The sequence below is a fragment of the Cucumis melo genome, chromosome 8 (assembly GCF_025177605.1).
Source record: "Cucumis melo cultivar AY chromosome 8, USDA_Cmelo_AY_1.0, whole genome shotgun sequence".
Classification (NCBI taxonomy): Eukaryota; Viridiplantae; Streptophyta; class Magnoliopsida; order Cucurbitales; family Cucurbitaceae; genus Cucumis; species Cucumis melo.
The window spans coordinates 5,513,232-5,534,809 of record NC_066864.1 but is presented as its reverse complement, the minus strand read 5'-3'; the positions used below and the strand labels follow the sequence as shown (position 1 = coordinate 5,534,809).

Genomic DNA, 21,578 nt, shown 5'->3' with positions numbered 1-21,578 from the left:
CTCGTTAGTTTTCCATAAAATAAAATTCCCAACTTTCGAACTCCAAAAATAAATTCGAGGTAAAAAGTAACTTAATAACTTTTTACTCCTCATGTTTACAGGAATAAATCCTTTTTCCTACATTTTAAGATAGGTTAAAACTTTTATCCAATAATTCTATATTTTTTTATTTTAGATAATTATATGAAATTTAAAATATAAAAATCATGTTCTCAATAAATATTTTTTTCTAATTTTATATATCATATAATTATCTTTTAAAATATCAAACAAAAAATATCTTGATATTTTAAACCTATTTTTAAAAGGTCATAACAAAAAATGTATCTTCAACACCAAAGTAAAATTATCATCTAAATATTTGATCTACTAATTTTAAAGGTAATTTTACTAATATATCCTTCCCGGTGTTCTCAATGGCTCCACTATCATAACTAATATTGACACATTTTGATGCCCATTTCCCTCTAGTAACTTTGATGATTAATGCATGACCAACTCAAATGTCCAACTTCGAACTCTCTCAACAAACTTAGACAAAAATCGTATTTGATGATCAACTTTGATGACAACCAACCCTAATGACCAAACGTGCACCAACATTCATATCAAGCAACAAACTATCTCAAACATCACATCTAGCGATCAAACTTATGTGACAACCATCATTATCATTCATATAACATCTCCAATGACTAGCTCTAATGACGAACTCAACCAAATAATATACTATAAAAGAGAAAGAAAAAAAAAAAAAAAAACTCAGGGGACAAAGGTGTTTTTAAGTAAAATTTTGAAGTCACTAGCTTATAGTGTTTAATAACCGTATTTTATAGTAATCTAAATTTGATATTGAGAAATTGTCTAATGATTGTATCATGTCTATAGACTTACGTTACGGATTAATTGCTTCTTAATATCCTATCATATTCTATAAAAACATATTCTTTGCATTAACTTGTTCGTGGGCTAGCCTAATACCATATTTTGTATACATTAAATTAGCTTATTGACTTATAAACTTGTTAGTTATAAGTTTGTTGAATATATAAATAATAGCAATAGATTTATGGATGACCAAAAGCATATAATTCTACAAATAACTTTAGAAGGAAAAAGAAAGATTTGAGAATAAGAAAAAGCATGTGATATATGCATATATGGTAAAAACCCATATTTGATTGAAATTTTGCGGAGTTATAGATTAAACGGATCATAATTTGAGAAATTTGTCTTAATCTACAATTCTCAAATTACAAACTAAAGGACCGACATTCTTTCAGTTGCCCTACATGTCGTTTTCTTCTTCGTGTGGGGCTTCAAAACTACACGTCGTCTCTTGCTTTATCGTCTTCCCTAGGTGAAGGCTCGCCGAATAATTTCTCAATCTCTTCCAACGACTTCCCTTTCGTCTCCGGCAAGAAGAAATAGAAGTAAATTAGAGCGATTACAGAGATTCCGGCGAACATGAAGAAAGTCCCACCGATTGTAATCGCTTCGTAGATCGAAATGAAACTCATTGAAATAGCTGCATTCATCAATCTGTTCACCGCTACCCCAATGCTGAGCCCTTGTGCTCTCAATTTCAACGGAAAGATTTCAGTACTGTATACCCATGTAATCGGCGCCATTCCAATCGAGTACAAGGCCACGTACATATAAACGGAGATTATGCTGAGAATCAACGCCCAAGGCAATTCCCCATTTGAATGTTCCACCATCGTTAAACCAAACCCTAACATTAAGTGTGCAACTGCCATCCCCGTTATGCTCGTGAATAGTATCCGCCTTCTTCCGACTCTGTCAAGTAAGAACGTGGCGACGAGGATGAACGACGTTTTGATCACTCCAACGCCGACAGTCGCCAGCAAGAGCTTGTCCTTGCTTGTGATTCCGGCTTTCCTGAAAATTCTTGGGCTGTATAATACAACTGCTTCAATACCTGTAGCGTGTTGGAAGAAATGCAGCCCAATCGCCACCACCAGAATCCAACGCACAGTGGTCGTTGGAGACAATAGCTCTTTCCATACCCCCTCACCGTGAGTTTTTCTATGCATTTTCACGACGTCTTGCTCACAATCTTCGGGGACTCCAGCCGCGAGTTTTATGTCTCTGAATCGAACCACTGCTTCTTCCTCTGTATTCGACACTTTCGATAGAACTTCTCTGGCGTCTTTCAGTCGTCCCTGCAACACCAACCACCGGGGAGATTCCGGCATTCTCAGAACTCCGAGAGCTAAACAGAGGGAAGGAATTGCCGCAACTCCGAGCATCAATCTCCAGCCAATTTTCGCACCCATTTTTCCGAAGCAGTAATTTGAGACATACCCCGTCAAAATGCCGAAGCTAATGCAGAACTCTGGCAAAGAAGTGAGCATTCCTCTCGATGATGGAGCTGAAATTTCTGCAGCGTATACAGGAGCAATCATTAACGCAAAACCCACTCCAATGCCGGTTATACACCTCCCGACCATCAAGATTGCGTAATTTGGGCCGTACCCCATCAGAGTAGCGCCAATCATGAAGATCACCGATGCTAAAACAATCGTGTACCGGCGACCAATTATGTCGGAGGTTCTTCCTGCCGTCAACGATCCCACCAGTGCGCACAGGTTCAAAATTCCGGCTAGAACTTCCACTTGAACATCATTGATTTTCATCTCTTCTTTAATGAATATCATTGCTCCACTCATAACACCCGTATCTGCATAATTGAATTTTCAGGTGCAATTCATTGAACATTTATGTTCTTCTTCTTCAGAACGATAGAAAAGAAAGAACTTACCATAACCAAAGATGATAGATATGATGGAGCCAACGATAGCACATGCCAACGCATATTTATTGATTTTGTTATGAGTTTCAGTAGTGTCTCCTCCATTCGAACCCACCATTGTCATCTCCATTTTGATGGTATCTTCTTCTCCGATCAATGTTTATGTTCTTAACAATTATATACTACAGAAAGAAGAATTGGAACCCATATGATCCAAAAAGATAAGAAAATAAGAAATGAAACTGAGGAAGTCACAAAGACATTGGATTTGAAGACTGAATTGATTTGCTTCTTATTCAAGAATCGATGTATTATTTCTTTTGAATAGATAAGAATGTTTAAGAACTACTTGAAGATCAACGAAAAACAGAAAAGAATGGTAAAGAATAATCTGAATCGAGCTGTCTCGGTTTGGTTCTAAATCTTATTACTCTTCACCTATGAAATTCCAATTTTGTTGTGGTTTGTCATCAAATCAAACTGCTTTTAGTTTCAAAATTTAAGATAAAAATGGTCATTTGTTTGAGTTCCAGTCCTGAGTTCTAGCATGTTGATTGGATACTCCCTAAAATCGGGATGGTGGTTTTGTTTTGTTTTGTTTTTGTTTTTGTTTTTTTTTTTATTTAAATTATCAATCAATTAATGTTTGTTTATTTTTTGGGTTGTCATTTATTTATTTACTATGTATAACATATAATGGATAAACTAGAAATGTGGAAGTAGGTTCCATGTATGTACAATAATAATAATAATCATTTGATGTATGTATGTAAGTATAACTATGTGCTTTTATTTGTTTGTTTGTCTATTTGTATGTATTGGATAAACTAGAAATGAGATGGTGGGTTTCAACTTTCAATCACCGACTTGAAATCTCCGGTGACATTTTGATTTGGTCGATTTTATGATCTTTTATCTATCTATCTATGTTTTTTTTTCCTTTCTTTTGAAACCAAAGTATTTTGATTATTCATTTATTTTAAATTTTGGTTTAAACTATATTATTATTATTATAATCACAATGTTTTCTTAATTGATTAAGAGGATTTGATTACCCATTTTAATTTTAAACTCCAGTTTAAATTGTATAAACATTAAGAAAAAAAAAAAAGAGTAAATCATTTTTTCTGTACCTCTAAATTGTTTGATCCTTGTTGAAGCTCAAAATGAGGGGGGGTTTTCACCCTATTTTACATTTGAGGGTCGGTGTAAATCTGCTAAAAGAACTGCAAAAGCATATAAAAATGTATTAAGTAACTGTATATGATATCAATTTTACAAAATTAAGAGATGGCATACATTAAAAGAGAGAGAGATAATATGTAAAATGAATTGTTGAATCAATTAAACTCTTATGAAGGATGTGAATTCAGCTACTTTACTTATATGTACCTTGATATAAAGAAAAAAACAAAAACAAAACCGAGGAGAGGTAACCTGATGAGAGGTGTTGTGGTAAATGTGGAATTGGATTTAGCTATTTATAGAGAAATTTTAAAATACAAATGTGTTTAGAGAAATATTTTCAAATCTCAAATTCAAAATTCAAATTTCAATCATAATATATATCTATATCTATCTATATATATAGAGAGAGACGTGGTATAGATTTCAAATGTGTTCGAGAACTAAAATGTTTTATATATATATATATATATATATATATGAATTTCCTTTCACGTTAAATGCGAATTTGAGATTATTTTTTTTTTCTTTCTTTTATTTAATATGCAGATTGGAGATTGGAAAGATAAAATGAGATGTTTTTTCTCTCATTTATAAGGTGAATTTATATTGTAGAGATGGATAAAGTATATATTTTAAATTATGTGTCCTTCCATCTAACACAATGTATAGAAAAGGAGAGTAGCCAATGGGGTTGTTCTTGCTTTATTTCATTTTCCTCTTGGCTTAAAGTGCCCTCTTTTCACCATTTTAGTTATTTGTTCAATATTTGGCTTGGTTAAATAAAAAAAAAAACATAATGCATATAATCAGGGTAACAAATTTGAACATAAACTATTTAGTTCGAATCTAATCGGTTGAATTCATTATTGTGATTGATTTCTTAAAAATAAAAATAAAGATTTTTTTCTTTAACAATAAAATTAAAAAAATAAATAAATAAGTTGTCTTGGTTATTTGGATGGTTATTCATCTATATATTTTTTTAAATAAATCGTTGATGATTAAAAGTAAGGGAAACATTCGTAAATATAATGCTTAAATATCCCGCTCTTTCACATACTCTACTTTTTTATTGTTATTTCTTCGTCTTTCTTCTTTTTTAGATTTAGGTAACTAAATCTATTTCTGTCTTGTTTTCCTCTTTTTTTAGGTGTCTTCCTTCCTCCATCTTTTTCCTTTTTTCATTAGATTGTACGGTGGTATATAAGAGTACGTGGTATATACATTTAAATTGGGTGAGAAATGGGCCTTTAAGGTCGTTTTTTGGGGCAGGGTAAGAAATGGGCCTCAATATGGCCCAAATAGTAGAAAGGAAAAAGCCTGCCTCCATTGTCGGCCACCAAACAAACACCGGCAACCACCAACAACAGTACGGTGGCGTCCAGCTCTCCACCTACCATTGACGTTGGTGCCTGCCATTGATGCTCTCCTTCCCATCTCAGCAAATCACCCACACACACACACACACACACACACATATATATATATAATTAATATTCTTCTATTTTTAGGCTACCCTTTGAAAATATCCTTTTCATTTCCTTACTTTCAACCTTTCCGAGATTTATAAAATAACAAATAAATATGTCTAAGAAGTCATCGAAATTTTAACTATATATCCTTGTAGATGTGGCCAATTCTTCTAAACTTTACGTCTAACTGAGGGTCGTGTAGTTTTCTGTAATTGACGATGCGATTGTTATTCCTAGAGCTTCTTCCTTTATTGTTGCAATAAAAGAATGAGATGGTAATTAATTTCACCACTGTTATCGTCTTCCATAATCGATGGAGTGAAAATTAGTTGATTCACTATGTCGCATGTAAAGCTTTGAAGGACCGAGAGTCTAATCATCTTTCAAATTTTTTATATTAAACGGTTTTACGCTACTCTTATATTAGAAAAATATTTCATTGGAATACGTCTTAAATCTTTTCAAGATTCACGTTTGAAAGACTATCTTTCTATATTAGAAAAGGTCTTTAAATTCGTTGACAATATTTTCTCCTCTCTTAAAATTTTTTATCAGTTTTATTATTATTATTATTATTAATAAAAGAAGAAAAAAGAACATATTTTTGAAAACAATAGTTTTGTAGACAATATATTACAAAAACAGCTAAGTTAGGAATCGGTTGCGAAAAACCGTACCATTTTTAATTTTAGATTAAATGGAAAAGATACTGTACAACAACACAAATTTCCCCAAAAGTTAATTTTCATTCTTATTTTCCTTTGTCATATAAAAGACATATTCTTTTAGCATAAGGATGACAGTCTCAGCCTTACTTTTAAACCACATTTTTATATTACTTAAAAAAAAAAAAACAATACATCACAAAAGTTAGTCCTAATTTTTTATTTATTTATTCTCACATCTCTTGCATTTACAATTTTAGTTACAATCACAAATTTTAGATAAAAATTAAAAAAATTATTGTAAATAAAAAACGACTAAAATACTTACTAATTATAATAAAAATTTAGATTTATTATTGATAAATATTTATTAATGTCACTAGTAAACATCAATAGAAATCTACCATTACCTACCGTTCATAGAATTTGGAATTTTACTATAAGACTTTTATAAATATTTAGATTTATCGTGCTCTCTATGTATATAAATGCCCCTAAACAATTTGAAACTAATATTGAGGTTTTAAATTGGTAGCTAAAGTATCAATTGATTATAAAAAGTTTAAAATGAGTTAAAAACCCTCTATCAGACATAGGGGTGTTTGGGACAAGGAATGAGTTATAATAATCTGAGTATTATAATAGTTTGTATTTGAGGTGCAAAATATATTATACTAAGAGGAGGTCGAGCGTGAACTACGACGGAAAGGGTTTGTTAGACGAAGAGGGTTTGCTAGACGTGAAAAACCAAGAGTAGTGACGAAGAGAGAGTGGAGAAGGAGTTGGTGGCCGATCTCAAGAAGAGGAGAGTGAGAGAAAGATTACCAAAACCCTAATCCTAGAATTAGGATAGTTTGTGGGTCAAACGCGAAGTGAGATAAAATAGTCTATTCTACGCTTCCCTTAAATCTAAGGGGCAAACATCCCCAAACTATCGAAGAACCGAACAAATACAAGTCTCAAAATAATTTAACAATTAAGAAAAAAAGAAAAGAGTTTATACAGTACACACATGATTGTACTATAGAGAATAGTGTTAACACTTCTAACTTATTTAATAAGTTAAGATGTGATTAAGTAAATAAAGGAAGTAAAGGGACATGGAAGCAAAAGCAGTGACCTAAACAATTTTGATTATGATAAAATCCAGATCAGATTAGCAAAGAAAAGGTCCAATCTGCTTTGAGATTGGAACCTAAAAGAAAATGAGACTTTACCTAATAAGGCAAAGTTTTATCTTCATAAATCTCACCCACCAACCAATCTTCTAATTATTGTTTTTTTAAATAAGAAAAAATTTACTTTACTTTGATATTCCATAAATGATTATTGAATTCACTACATTAATTTTATTTATAAATGGATTATTATTCATTATTATAACTTGATCATCATCATTATTTTCTCTTATGTTGTGTTATTGTCATGATATCTATAAAGTGGTATATGAAGAAAAAAAGTATATAATTATGTTTGACTTTATCAATAAAATATCCATGCCTACCTAGCTAAGATGTTCATACAAAAGATGACAAAAAAGACACTAATAAAATTAAATTAGTGGTTATACTTGTTTATTATTGTTAATATAAGAATAGGAGATATTCTCTTTCTTTAAAACATTTCTAAATAATGTTAAATAAAGAATGAAACTTTGTTTAAATTTAAAAAAAAAAAAGTGTAACATAGAATAGAAAAAAGTATGATGATTGATGGTATACTTACGTGGATGAAAAAAACATTTCTCATAACTCGTTTGAACATACCAAAAATATAATATCTTTTAGTTACGTTCTTTTAAATGGTATTATAAACATGATTAATAAAATCGTATATTCGTTTAAACTACGAAATATGATTTATTAAATATATATAATACAATTGTTATGAAACTAACAAGTTTGTTCATAAATGTGGGTGAGAGAGAATTGTAAATGCAATGAAGGGGAATCTTTTGATGAGTAATACTTTGTGAAGAAGAAAAAAAAAAAGAGGGAAACACTTTTGATGATGGAGGACTTTTTGATATAAAGTTAAAAAGCAAACAAAAGCATATAGGAAAATAAAATTAAAAAAAAAAAAAAAAAACTTACACCCATCAATTCTCACTCAATTATTCATTCATTGCACCCTCTTTCTCCTCCACATGTTATTAGGCCAAACCCTCTATAGTTTTCCTTTTACAAGTTTATAATTAAGTTTGCTTTCACATATCATGATTGTATTAGATTTTGTTTCCTTTTCAAATGATGTAGTTAATGTCAAAAGAAAATTACTTTGATTGAAAACATTGATTATCGACTTTGGAACGAGGATGATTTGATTGATATTGTATTATCAAAATGATATAAAGTGATGCTTATTTCTTACTTTGTAAGAATACCGATTTTGAATAGTAAGAAAAATGGTTAACATATTGTTTGTAATTTCATAATTGATTTCATATGACTATACTAATCAAATTAGATTGATTTTATTAATTAGATTAAGGGTATTAATGAAAAGATTTATGGAATTGATTTACAAAAGAACACACCCATTGAAGCATTAATTAAGAAGATGAAGGGTAAGATTTAATCGGACTTAGGAGAAGTGGAAACTCGAAGTGAGTGTTTTGTTGAAAAGTCAACGCAAGCAATTATGATATTTTGCAAAGCCATGCCGGCCTTTTTGTTGTATTTATTTTTCTATCCCTCCATTTTCCCAACTTTTCCTTACTTCTCCTAAATTTAATTTCACAATTTTTCCCTTTCAATTTCATTTATTTATAACATACTTTTAAACTTCTTTGTTAGGGAGAAAATCATTTAATCTACACTTCTAAACTTTATTATAATCAAATTATGTAATGTTCTTTACAGTTATTGATTTTAGATTTTATAACAAGACCTAAAGATTTTGCAGGTATAAATTAAATGTTTATTTTATTGCTGATTAATTAGAGTGTCTTACCCTATTTTAATAAACATAAAATTTTCAACTTTTTAAGGTGAGATTTGAATTCCAACTCTCTCCCTCTATATTTTTTATTTAATTTTTAAAAAATTACAAATATTAAATACGTAGTTGCGGTTATACCATTAAACTTTTAAAATTATAAATAAAATCTTCAAATTTATCTAAATTTAAAAATTTGACCTTCAAACTTATATAATTATATGAAGTGCGCTAATTATATATATCTTAAACTTACTAATATATCCACTTTTACGATTATTATAAATTTGAATGATATAATTTTAACACTTTTAGAAGTTTAAGAACTCAATTTTGCTATTGAAAGTTTGAGAATACAATTGTAAATGTCACCCCACTTTAGAGATGGTTTTTGTAATTTTTCTACGAGTTTAATCAATATATCTTAGGTTCTCATTCATTTTAATATTGTCAGTCCCATTTATATATGTATATACCAATACTTTTCCCACATCTTCCAAAAACTTTCTTTTTTTTCTCTCAAAATAAAGAGAGAAAAAAAGGTAATGGGAGGTTGCAATGTGTAATATAGATAAAAGATGCTTATTGTCTAAATATTTGATACATACACAATCAATATAAAATATATATATATATATAAAAGTTTTCCCATTTAAATTTGATTTCTTTAATAACTCTAATCCTAATATTACATATATTAATTAGGTTAATTAAAGAGGATATTTAGTCCTTTATGGTTATATTATGGTTAGTTAGTCCTTCAAATTTGGAAGTATCTAAAACGTTAGTATTAATAAATTTACAATCTTTCTTTAAAATTTGTTAGTCTATTAATTAAACATCTATCTTCATATATATTTTGCATCTTGTGAATTAATCCTTGAGCAAATTTACATAAAAACAACATTTTAAAAAAAGATGATAATAATATTTATTGTATAAACAAATCAATATATATATATATATATAATGAGTTTGGTTGGTGTTTACTTTAATTTTTTTTGTTGGTATTAATGTGAATGAATATAGTTAGATGAGATATGAAGTATAATTGAAAATTCAGAAATTGGGTTTTGGTGGCCAATAATATGAAAACACAGCATCAGGGTTTAAAGTCAATAAGTGTATTATAATTTTTCTTTTTTGGCTTTTCACTTTTTGTTTTGGAGGAAAAAACTGTTTTCAACTTTGTGAGACCTTTTATAATGGGATATGATGGTGCTTTTAGCAACTGCTTTCTTTTCCCTTCAAATTAAATATAAATACATAAATACATGTATATATATATATATATATATATTTCATTCAATTATATATTGCAATTCACTCCAACTTTTAAACTGATCTGTGTTTGTTTGATTAAAAAACACATTTGTTTTTCAAATCCAAATAAAGTACTAATTTAAGATAACATAATTTCTTTTTTATCCATTTTAATATTTTGAAAGTTAAATATAGGTCAATGTTTGATTGCTTTTTTTTTTCTCTCTTCTACTTCTTTTCTGTTCTCTTTTTTAAGTTAGAAGAGCTATTCTTTTACAAGGGACAGAAAGTAAGATTAGATATTCTTAGTATATACTTCAATATATATGAATTGGAGATAAACAAAAACAAATAGTACCTTTAGTAGCCAAAAAAACAAAAATCACCTCTAAAACTTAATTAATACAATTTAGGATTTAACCGAGCATGAGAAGTTTGGGTCAAGACCCAAACTGACGACCTAGACCTTCACCAAGGATGAGGCGGATGTTGAGCCTCCAAATTTGATAAATGGGTAGCATGGTCTTACTTTTTTGGTTTGAGGATTGATGGAAAACGATTGAAAACCCTAACATGGACAACCCCATGTTATAATTAAAACGAAAAATAATACACTGTTACTTCAAAGAAAATTATTTACAACACTTACAACACAATGTGACACATTTTTATTTAAGCATAAGAACATTTGTAGCAAACACATAATCCTAATTTTTCATCTTACAAATCACTTTTTTTTTTCTTTCAAGTTACAAATTTACCGTTGTTATCATTGAAGATCAAGTGCATTGTCTCTTATCCAAAGTTTGACATCAACAAGTATATAAACTACAAAATAAGAATTTTGAAAACCGAAGTTAGTTTTGTAATCTTTTAATTAAGCTAATTCATTGTATGGGGTTTATTATGGAACTATATATATCAAATCAATCCATTCATATCAAACTAAAACTCAATTTTTATAACTATATAGTCTAATACAAAAGTTCAAAAGAAGGATGTGTATTACATCCATACACCAAAGTTAACTTCTTCTTTTTTCCATTAGTAAAAGATGGAGAGGATTGAAATAAAAAAGAAGAAAGTATTTATATGTGTGTAGACATGTGGGTGTTTTTGGATGGAATACTGGAATTAGTGTGGAGGAAAGGTAAGAAGGTTCATTCAATGATGGTTGAAGGATATTATCGGTGGAATAAAATATGAATGGACATCAATGGTCACTCTTTCTTTTAATTGCCTTCATTACTTTCACCTCCACCAATATAATATATGCTTTCTTTCTCTTTTTTCTATCTATATATTTCCCACCTCATCCTTCATACTTAATCTCACTCTCTTCCACTATCTAATTAACAATAATGCCTCACCTTAACAATAATACTAATAATTGTTGAATTTTATCGTAAATAAATACATATATACAAAATAATTATTTACCATAAGATAACTTAAAATTTTCAAAATTTTAAAGTTAGCCTCTTTAAATTATTATTATTATTATTATTATTTTTATCGAAATTGATTAACTAGTGAATAATAACAAATTTTTACCTATAAGAAAAAATTAAGCAAATATTTTTTTTAAATAAAAATAAATTAGAGTAAAGAGAGTAGTATGTAATAAAAGGGTCTTGAAGAATAAATTCTAAAATTAAATGAAGTTTAAATTTTTAACTAACCTAGCTTAATCCACGTATCATATATTAGTGCATTATATATTTAAGTGAAGATCAAATTACGAGTTAGTCTTTTAAGTTAAATTGCGATTAATAAATTTATAAAGTTTTTGCCACTAAGATCTATAAATTTTCAATTTTAGATCTTACAAATCCAAAAAAACTAGAATGTTTAAATTCAGTCATATTAAACAAACAATTTGTTCTATCTCTAATAATTGAAGCTTTAATTTTCAAATTTTTTATTTAATTGGTACGTTAATTTTTAAAAAATGTCCAATAATATTTATTAGATGTATAGCTAAATTTAATGTATAATATTATATTTAGCTTTTAACATTTTAAATAGTTAATAGATTTGTTAGATGCAAATTCTATATTTTAAAAAAAAGAAAACCCATAGACCTATTTGAATTCCCTTTTTAAAGATGTTTAATACATTCCCATTGACTTAAATTTAAAAATTTATGTCTCATATTTATATTTTTATATAATTTGTGCAAAGTAATTTAGTGTTTAAAAGATCTATCTTTTTGTCAAATTATTTGAGTTTCCTAATATTTTGATGACTTTTTTTTTTAATTATTGATAATTTGTAAAATTATAAATTATACCGACATCAAAATGCTTTATTATTAATTAACTTTTTGCATAATTGCATCTCAAAGTTATGATTAGCAAAATAGGAAAATAGGAGAAATAAATAGTTACATCCTAAAACTAAAAGTACAAGAACACAAGTTGATATCTTAAACGTATGCAAACTAAAATCATGTAAAAAACAACCAACCAAAATAGATGTTTTAAAATCATGCAAACTAAAATGAGATAAATTGGTAGCTATGCTAACCTTTTCTCTTTTGAATAATAGCAACCAAAATTATACTATGACCTGTATCTATCTATATACATACATGGGACAAAATTGAATTTGAAGCATTTGACAAATAATTAATTAAATTCAAACACTTTTTTCTATGAAAAATGATTGTAAAATTTCAAAGTCTATTGGTTCTAAATTTATTAGTAGGTGTTTAAGGTAATAAGTGGAGGAATAAAGTGTATAAAAAGTAAAAACTTTATAAAATTTAAACAGGTTAAAAAGTGAATTAAACATATAAATTTACATTAAGAATATATTTTTATTTGTTTACAAAGAAAAAAACAATGAAAGACAGTAAAATGGAAGTGAGACAATTTAGGAGATTAAAAACATAAATACTTTTAAACACCGCCGACTGTTACCTCGTAGAGGGAGTACATGAAAATTGCCAAAGTTACGAAACGACAAGTGGGCTCTGTCCCAAATTGGAAACTTGATCAACAAGTCCCAATCCTATCTAATTAATTAATCAATTAATTTATTTATAAACTCTTATTTATATTATATTGTTTTAAAAGATTATTTATTTATTTATTTATTTATAATTTTTTCTTTTCTCAATTGAAAAGGCAAAGCCAAACGCAAAGTCATCGCGTAGTCGGCTACTTCCTCCCTCTGCTGAATCAGACTTAGAATCTCTCCTTTTCTTTTTCCTCTCTTACCCAAAATTTCTCCTTTCTCCTCCCCCGCCGCCGCTTTCCGTCACCCTACTCTCTGCTGGTGGTGGTGCTCTTTCTTTAATCATTGCCTTTTTTGTTTCTTTTTGGGTAAATTAAAGTTACTTGACTGGTGGAGATTGAGAGCGAACCAAACCCAAAAGAAAACCCTAGAACAACGAAATTTGCTGTCCCCCTCAATCGCAAAAAGAGGATTTTTTTTTTCTTCTGATAAATGCTCTGAATCTTCCTCTTCAAGTCTCTTGATTTTTAATTTTAATTTTAATTTTTGCTATACGTACTCATGCCAGCCGATTTAGAGAATTCCCCGTCGGTTTCCGGCGAACCCACTGTCTCTTCCCTTGGAAACACCGATCCGCCGCCCAAATCCACCGCTAAGAAAAAAAGAAATCTACCCGGAATGCCAGGTACCATCTTATTGCTTTGTGGTTTTTTGAACTTGGGGTGTTTTGACAACTTCTTGTTTTGACTGTTCAATTGGAACTTTGATTTTGGCCAGATCCAGATGCGGAAGTGATTGCTCTCTCCCCGAAGACCCTTTTGGCCACAAATCGATTTGTTTGTGAGATTTGCAACAAAGGGTTTCAGAGAGATCAGAATCTGCAGCTTCATCGGCGTGGTCATAATCTTCCATGGAAGCTCCGGCAAAGGTCTAGTAATGAGGTGAAGAAGAAGGTCTATGTTTGCCCTGAGACTTCTTGTGTTCATCACGATCCTTCTAGAGCTCTGGGTGATTTGACTGGGATTAAGAAGCACTTTTGCAGAAAGCATGGTGAGAAGAAGTGGAAATGCGATAAATGTTCGAAGAAATACGCCGTTCAGTCTGATTGGAAAGCCCATTCCAAAATTTGTGGTACCAGAGAATACAAATGCGATTGTGGTACTCTTTTTTCCAGGTTCGTAATTCCTCTCCTTTTCTTCATTTTTACTCTGTTTTTTATGTTCTGTTTTTTAATTTGAGTTTTTCCTTTTGGTTCTTCCACTTTTTGTAGAAGGGATAGCTTCATTACCCATAGAGCTTTCTGTGATGCATTGGCAGAGGAAAGTGCAAAAGCTCAGCCTCAGTCGTTGGTGGACAAACCGGTTTCTGATTCTTCTCAGAAAGCGATGGAGCCGGTGGAGCCAAATCCAAAGCTATCTCCGCCGCCGTCACCTCCGGCGGCTGCATCTCCTCCTCAATCAGCTTGTGTTCTATCTCCTCCTCTCTTGCCGATTCAAAGTCAAGGTAAGGTCAACAACTGCTCTGGTTCCTCAGTTACCTTTGTCGTGTATTGTATTTTGTCCAATGAAATGAACAGAACAAAAATTTTATGTCTTTGTTTGTTTCTCAGTATGTGGAAACCTTGGATTGTAGTGTTGTGTTTTGTCTGTTGTTGTTTCTTTGTTTCCATCTGTGTAAATTTTCTGTGCAGTTGGATTTAATGACATAGGACTGGAGGATGATTTGAGTGGGAGCAATTAAAAATGAACTTTTCTGGATTACTTACTGTCAAACTATGAGATTCATAATTTTTGTTAAAGAGATCCCTCAGTGTTGAAAAAGCTAAAAGATGGGCATGAGGTGAAAAGAAAGCTTTTTTAGATTTAAAAAAATGATTGATGATTCTGCTTTTCTTTTTGCTTCCTTTTTTTCTTCTTTGCCTTTCTCTTAAAGAATTCCCCCTAATGTTTAGCATTGATTTTATGTAGCTTAGTGACTCTTCTTTCTTTTCCCTTCCTTTCCCTTCTGTTAAATTTTGTTTCTCTTTGTAGATCAATCGGAGAATCCATCCCAGTATAATGAAGAAGCACCTGTTACAACGGGCATGAGTGGTAGCTGCAGCAGCAGCAAGAGCCCTAGCAGCAACAGCAGTTCGAGTAGTCGATTTGCTAGCTTGTTTGCTTCCACTACTACATCCATAAGCCTGCAACCTCCTCAACCCCCCGCGTTTACTGACATGATACATGTTATGGCTTGTTCGGATCCCTCGTCTGACTATGCTCCAACGACGTCCACCGAGCCTATTTCTTTATGTCTTTCAACTAGCCATGGGGCATCAATTTTTGGGGCTGCTAGCCAAGACCTCCGACAGTACACACCAACTCCACAACCTGCAATGTCCGCCACTGCGTTACTACAAAAAGCTGCTCAAATGGGAGCAGCAGCTTCAAATGCCTCACTCCTTCGTGGTTTAGGCTTAGTACCATCATCCTCTTCAGCTACGCCACAAGAGAGCTCTCCATGGAATCAAAGGCAAGTTGAACCAGATGGAATCTCAATCGCTGCAGGGCTCGGGCTTGGGCTCCCTTGTGATGGAAACTCTGGATTGAAAGAACTAATGAGAGGCAACCATTCACTATTTGCTCCGAAACACACTACTCTCGATTTCCTTGGATTGGGTATGGCAGCTGGTGGTAGCCCCAACAACAGAGGATTGGCTGCACTAATCACATCGATCGGCGGAGGCATGGACGTTGGCACAACGACCGGATCCTACGGAGCTGGTGACATATCAAGCAAAGACATGAATAGAAACAATTAAAGAAAGCAAGGTGTAATAATTTAAAACTTGTTAGTTTTTTGGGATTGAATTTTTTGTTGTTGCCTTCCATTTCCATTATTAAAGATAGGGAGAGGAAGGTAAGATGTAAAGTTGTAATTTGAGAAAAGAATGTTTTCATTAATCAAAGTAACATAAGAAGTTATTAGATTACACATTGGGTGTTTGTTGATGAGATTAACCCTCTAAACATGATGATAAAATATGAATGGAAACTAAGGTTGATTTAATTATGCAAGTTATTAGACTTCAGGACTTGTCTCTTTCACACAGTTGTATGAAGAGAAGAGCCGCTTTTTAGTCTTCTGGCCTTGGGGTCCTTTCTCTATTGATTTTCACGTTCTTCTCTGCCACCTAAACACTTTCTAATCCTTATCCATGCATCCTTTATTGCTTCTTGTCGTGATTACTTTTAAGTCTACGAGTTACGTGATTATAATAATCTGTCTTTTATCAAAGACGAGTAAAGTAAAAAATACTTCGTTCTAAACGAGCAAAGTGAGAATACTTCGTTCGGCAGCAAAGTGACTCCATAAACATTCATCTTACCAACTTCCCTGCTATGCTATAATTGTTTGTTCCATCAAATTGAGATCGATAGAAATCTTTAACTAATTACCATTAACATTATTTCAAAATCCATATTAATTTTCACTATTTTACACTTATTATTTTTTCGGTAAACTAAAATAATTTACACTTTCAATACAAATAATACAAATTGCAAAATTGTTTTTTTAATCATGGTTCATTTGAGAAATGCAAAGACAAGTTAGATGATAGTAAATTGTCCATTCTATTCAATAACAATTCGGTTTTTGGTTATTCTATTTTTATTTTTGGTTCCGAGAAACTGAGGTCATAGATAGTTCATTGGTGAAGAAACTGTTTTTCAGAATATCCATTTTTGTTTCAACAAAAGTTGTTTTCAATATAGTTCAAAATTACTTTCTGAGTGATTGATGACCCACACTCTTCTTTCATTATAAATTTCTTTACTTCTGTTGTTTTTTTTACTAATATTTATAAAATCCAAACCAAGTTTTTAAAATTAGAAAAGAGATTATAATGTTTTAAATAACCGATGTTTAAGAAAAGATCAAAAGCAGTGTAAAAATATGAAGAAAAGCGCACCTAATTTTGAAAAAAGCAAAACAAATTAAATAGTTATAAAACACGACTTTACGGTTTCGAAGTTTATCAAACACAACCTAAAAATCGGATAATTTTGGTTTTAAAAATATGGTTCATTTTCTTCAAACTGCTTAAGCATATGTTTTCTTTTTTCTTTTTGAAATAAAAACTCAAGAAACCAGAAAACAAGTATGCATCTTTTGGTAACATTAATAAATCTTGAAGACATTTAAGTTTCCGAAAACATGTTCATTTGTTTATTTATTAGTTTTCAAAACTTTGACTCGGCAAAATATAAAAACTTTTGTAAAGAAATAAGAGATGAAATCCAATAAATCCTAATTAAGTAGTAAACAAAGAAATTAGTTGTTAATTGTTATTGTTACCCCCACACCACCAACCACCTTAAACCTTATGCCAATTAAATTTAATTGCTTCCAAACACAAAATTCCTATCCTCAGGAAGGATTACAATATTGTGATTTTTTTATTTCCAACTAAAACCACACATAAAAATGTCTACATATTAAACTTCACCTCCAAAAGTTTGATCTGACAATTGAAAATTTTGTTGTAATTTTCATAAAATAACGAAACCTTGCTTGAACAACTACTTTAATCATGAAATTTGAAATTCCACATCACATCCAATTACATAGAAAAAAAAAATCTTAAAAGTAAACAAAGGGCCACACGTGGTTCACGAAGGTCTTCATTACACGACAAAGCTTGAAAACTTAACGGTTTAACACAAAATGTGACATCTTTTTGTTCTATCCCTTTTGTTATTCATTAGGATACGGATCGGACATTGAGAGTGTTTTTTGCGTTTTGTTGTCAAGTCCATTGTGACAAAATTCTTAGCACTGGCTGCTGCTCCTCCTCCTCCTCCTCTCCTTCTTCTTCTTCTTCTTCCTCCTCCCACCGTCTTCTCTGTCTTTCCTCCGCCTCTCTCCGCCTCCTCCCTCTCTCTCTTTGATGCTCTTCCTCTCTCTCCCTAGCTTCCTCCTCCTCTCTCTTTGCCTCCCTTTCTTCCTCTCTCTTCCTCTCTTCTTCTTCCTCTCTTTTGGCTTCCTCCTCCTCCTGCTGTTGCTCTTCTTCTCTCTCTTTCTCTCTCTCTTCTTCCTCTCTTTTTCTCTCTTCCTCTTCTCTCCTCCTCCTCCTCTCTTCCTCTCTTTGTGCTTCTTCCTCCTCCTGCTGTTGCTCTTCTTCTTCTCTCCTCCTCTGTTCCTCCTCTTCTCTCTCTTTCTCTCTCTTCTCTTCCTCTTCTCTCCTCCTCCTCCTCTCTTCCTCTCTCTGTGCTTCTTCCTCTTCTCTCTTCCTCTCTTCCTCTTCTCTCTTCCTCTCTTCCTCTCTCTCTGCTTCTTCCTCTTCTTCCCTTTTCCTCCGTTCCTCTTCTTCCCTTTTCCTCCGTTCCTCTTCTTCCTCTTCTCTCTTTCTCTGTTCCTCTTCTTCCCTTTTCCTCCGTTCCTCCTCTTCCTCTTCTCTCTTCCTCTGTTCCTCTTCTTCCCTTTTCCTCCGTTCCTCCTCTTCTCGCTTTCTTTCTTCTTCCTCCTCTCTCTCTCTCTCAGCTTCCTCTTCCATTTTCCTTACTTCCTCTTCGGCACATGAAGTACATTCCAATATAATCGACTCAACTCTAGCTTTCAATAACCGATCAACCGTTGTCACATTCACATCAAACGACCATGCCAATACTTCCCTGTCCACAAGTTGCAAAACAGAGCTACTCCCGACAAAGAACTGTGGCATGTTATGTCCATTGGTCGTGCTAAATCCCACAAATACAAATGTTCCATTGTTGAATGACATTTGCGCCATTGGATGGAACCTTGGCACTACAAATATGTCCCCTTTCTCTACCACAAAACTCCAATTCTTGCATTTTGAACTGTTAGCCGAGGTGCTCGAACACCCTACATGAACCACCCCCGGCTCGTCCGATGTCACAATCCCAATCTCCCACGCCCTCGGATTCCAATGCGGACCCATCATTGAACCCTGCAAATGCAAATGAATTCTTTTATTTGTTTGTTCACTCTGTTTTTTCATTAATCAGCGACATTTAATTACTGACCGCCGTGAGGTTGACTACGAGGAAGCCGATGTTGGAGCCTTTCAATTGATGGGAGTTTTTCTTGGTTACAGTCAAACTCCATCCATTGCAATTCTCAAAATCTGGGTCTACTTCATAAACGTTGTATATGCCTTTCTTCTTCTTCTTCTTCTTGTTGAATTCTATCCCACTTGCGTCCCCTCCTAGAAAAGCTTTCAATAACCGAGCTTCAAATTCCCATGGTGACGAAGACTTTGCCTTTATGCTCGGCGTTGGTGCAGCAGCGTGGACGATTAGCGGCGGCCTCTTCGCGGTCATTATTTCCTCTATTACTTCATCAGGGGCCTTTAGACACATTATCACAACCGTTCATAAAATGATCCAAAAACGAAACAAAACAATTGAATCGACAAGTTCTAATACGGAAAACTTGACAATTTGACAATTTTAAACTAATTAGGCAATGAATTGGATTGGCCAAATTCATACCATGAAAGCTTTACGAAGAACTTCTTTGCCGAAGCCACGAACCAGATCAGTGACGCGGGAGTATGCTCCAATGGAAGGATTCTTCAATGACATGCATCAAATTCATTCTTACAATCACATATTCAAACCAATTTACAAACATTGAATGATTTAATGATATAAATTTTGATTTAAACGTACGAATGAATCCTCATCTGTGCTGGAAAACAGAGCATAAATTCGAAGCTTTTCACGTTCGATCTCTAAGCTACTCTGCAAGTAAAAGATGGAGCCTGGATGAAGCCTATAAAGATCTCCCCGCCGTAAATCCACCTCCTTCAAATCATTTTCATCAAACCAATTCAATCTCCCACTCCCTAAAACAACCAAAAAAAGAAAAAAGATCTCGTCATTCAAACTTCCATATTTCGTTCTGTTTTTCTAATTTTTCCACAACAAAGCATATACCAGTGTGGATATAGAACACCATATCAGAATGAAGAAGAACAGGGAGAAACAGTGAATTGGGTTCCAATGTGATGAACTGAAGATGGTAAGGTCCAAATCGAGAGCCATCGTCGAAATCAACGGCGGAGATGTCACCGTACTCTGTTTTGAGAAGTTGGATTCTTTCATTGGCTCTTTTCACCACAGGACTGTCTCCTTCCCACCATCCGTCATCGGCATATGCAGGAAGAGAGAAGAAAAGGAAGAAGATGGAGATAAGAAAGGAAAGTGAAAATGGCGATCCTGAAACTGAAATTGCTGTGGGTTTCTTCATTGTTGGGAAGGGAGTGCGTGAGGTGAAGCATTGAACGAAAAATTCAATAATTTTATAACAGAGGAGAGTTGGAGGATAAAGGGAGTGAGGCTACGTGGCGGTTGAAATAGACACGTGCCATGCAGATTGAACACGTGGATGCTGACGGAGTCCAAGCTGTTGGGATCTTTGAGATTTCTATATTAAGGAAGTTGGAGTATAGCAAAATGAATATATATTATTTTAAGAGTATTTCTTTATATTTTCAAATAAAAGTTAAAAGTACTTTTAATACAAAGTTTATAATTCATCTTTAAATGTTTTGACTTCAAAACTAATATATTAAATAGTTGTAAATAAGTATAATATGGGATTGCTTTACATCATCTACTGCCATTACTTTGAATTATAATATTGGATGTTGCAAGTTTTGTATTCACACGTTTCATTATACTTATTTAGAAAACCCCCCATATGTATTTTAAAAATTTTATTGGTTAATTTTCATCAAAATAATAAAACATCACGGACTATGTAACAAAATTAAAAAGCCGATGTAAAAGTTTTACATAAATTTCAGACTTTTTCTTAATATTGCAAACAATTCGTCACTTTTCTTTCTTATTTTTTGTAATTTCCATATTTCTTCGGCTCTTTCTTCTTCTATTTTTATTTTTTGTTCTAGATTTCTTCTGCTCCTCCGTTCTTCTTCTTTTAGGTACATAAAATACAATCAATATTTTATCTTTCCTATTTTTATTCATCTTTCTTTTTCTTTACTTCTTTGTTCATATTCTCCTTTCTTACAGCTTCTCTTTCAAAATATCAAGATCGTTTAAATATCACTTTGATATGATATAAACGGTCGTTTAGATTTGAAGCATTTTTTTGCACAATTGTGTATTATTTTCTACACAATCGTGCATCATGATTGTCTAGACAAAGAATTATGCGAAACATTTTTCTCATCGTCGATGATACACCGTGTATTATGATCGTTTAGAAGAATTACACGAAAAAAATTTCTTATCGTTAAAAAGTACTACACGATTGTGTATCGTTTTCTAGATGATCATGTAT

The 21,578-nt window shown here is 32.1% G+C and overlaps 3 protein-coding genes across 3 annotated transcripts; 1 reads left to right on the top strand and 2 right to left on the bottom strand.

The window, feature by feature from the left end:
- Positions 1 to 1,132: 1,132 nt before the first annotated feature.
- Positions 1,133 to 2,929, bottom strand: LOC103485033 (probable polyol transporter 6). Its single transcript, XM_008442472.3, has 2 exons — positions 2,786 to 2,929; positions 1,133 to 2,704 (listed from the first exon to the last, which is right to left on the bottom strand). The coding sequence occupies exons 1-2, from the start codon at positions 2,904 to 2,906 to the stop codon at positions 1,326 to 1,328; spliced, it is 1,500 nt and encodes a 499-aa protein (XP_008440694.2). The 5' UTR covers positions 2,907 to 2,929; the 3' UTR covers positions 1,133 to 1,325.
- A 10,493-nt stretch (positions 2,930 to 13,422) lies between these two features.
- LOC103485028 (zinc finger protein GAI-ASSOCIATED FACTOR 1-like) lies at positions 13,423 to 16,235 on the top strand. Its single transcript, XM_008442465.3, has 4 exons — positions 13,423 to 13,947; positions 14,040 to 14,436; positions 14,533 to 14,765; positions 15,293 to 16,235. The coding sequence occupies exons 1-4, from the start codon at positions 13,824 to 13,826 to the stop codon at positions 16,060 to 16,062; spliced, it is 1,524 nt and encodes a 507-aa protein (XP_008440687.1). The 5' UTR covers positions 13,423 to 13,823; the 3' UTR covers positions 16,063 to 16,235.
- Positions 16,236 to 17,816: 1,581 nt separating this feature from the next.
- LOC103485029 (vicilin-like seed storage protein At2g18540) lies at positions 17,817 to 20,552 on the bottom strand. Its single transcript, XM_008442466.3, has 5 exons — positions 20,207 to 20,552; positions 19,940 to 20,115; positions 19,760 to 19,840; positions 19,292 to 19,615; positions 17,817 to 19,215 (listed from the first exon to the last, which is right to left on the bottom strand). Exons 1-5 carry the CDS (start codon positions 20,517 to 20,519, stop codon positions 18,052 to 18,054), a joined length of 2,058 nt encoding a protein of 685 aa, XP_008440688.2. The 5' UTR covers positions 20,520 to 20,552; the 3' UTR covers positions 17,817 to 18,051.
- Between the last annotated feature and the right edge of the window lie 1,026 nt (positions 20,553 to 21,578).

Coding starts and splice junctions, on each gene's coding strand:
- LOC103485028 (XM_008442465.3), top strand. CDS start 13,824: ATGCCAGCCGATTTAGAGAATTCCCCGTCGGTTTCCGGCGAACCCACT. Junction 13,948..14,039: donor AAATCTACCCGGAATGCCAG/GTACCATCTTAT, acceptor GATTTTGGCCAG/ATCCAGATGCGGAAGTGATT. Junction 14,766..15,292: donor CTTGCCGATTCAAAGTCAAG/GTAAGGTCAACA, acceptor TTCTCTTTGTAG/ATCAATCGGAGAATCCATCC.
- LOC103485029 (XM_008442466.3), bottom strand. CDS start 20,519: ATGAAGAAACCCACAGCAATTTCAGTTTCAGGATCGCCATTTTCACTT. Junction 19,616..19,759: donor TTCTTCGTAAAGCTTTCATG/GTATGAATTTGG, acceptor ATGTGTCTAAAG/GCCCCTGATGAAGTAATAGA. Junction 19,216..19,291: donor TCGTAGTCAACCTCACGGCG/GTCAGTAATTAA, acceptor TTGCATTTGCAG/GGTTCAATGATGGGTCCGCA.
- LOC103485033 (XM_008442472.3), bottom strand. CDS start 2,906: ATGGAGATGACAATGGTGGGTTCGAATGGAGGAGACACTACTGAAACT. Junction 2,705..2,785: donor ATCTATCATCTTTGGTTATG/GTAAGTTCTTTC, acceptor TCAATTATGCAG/ATACGGGTGTTATGAGTGGA.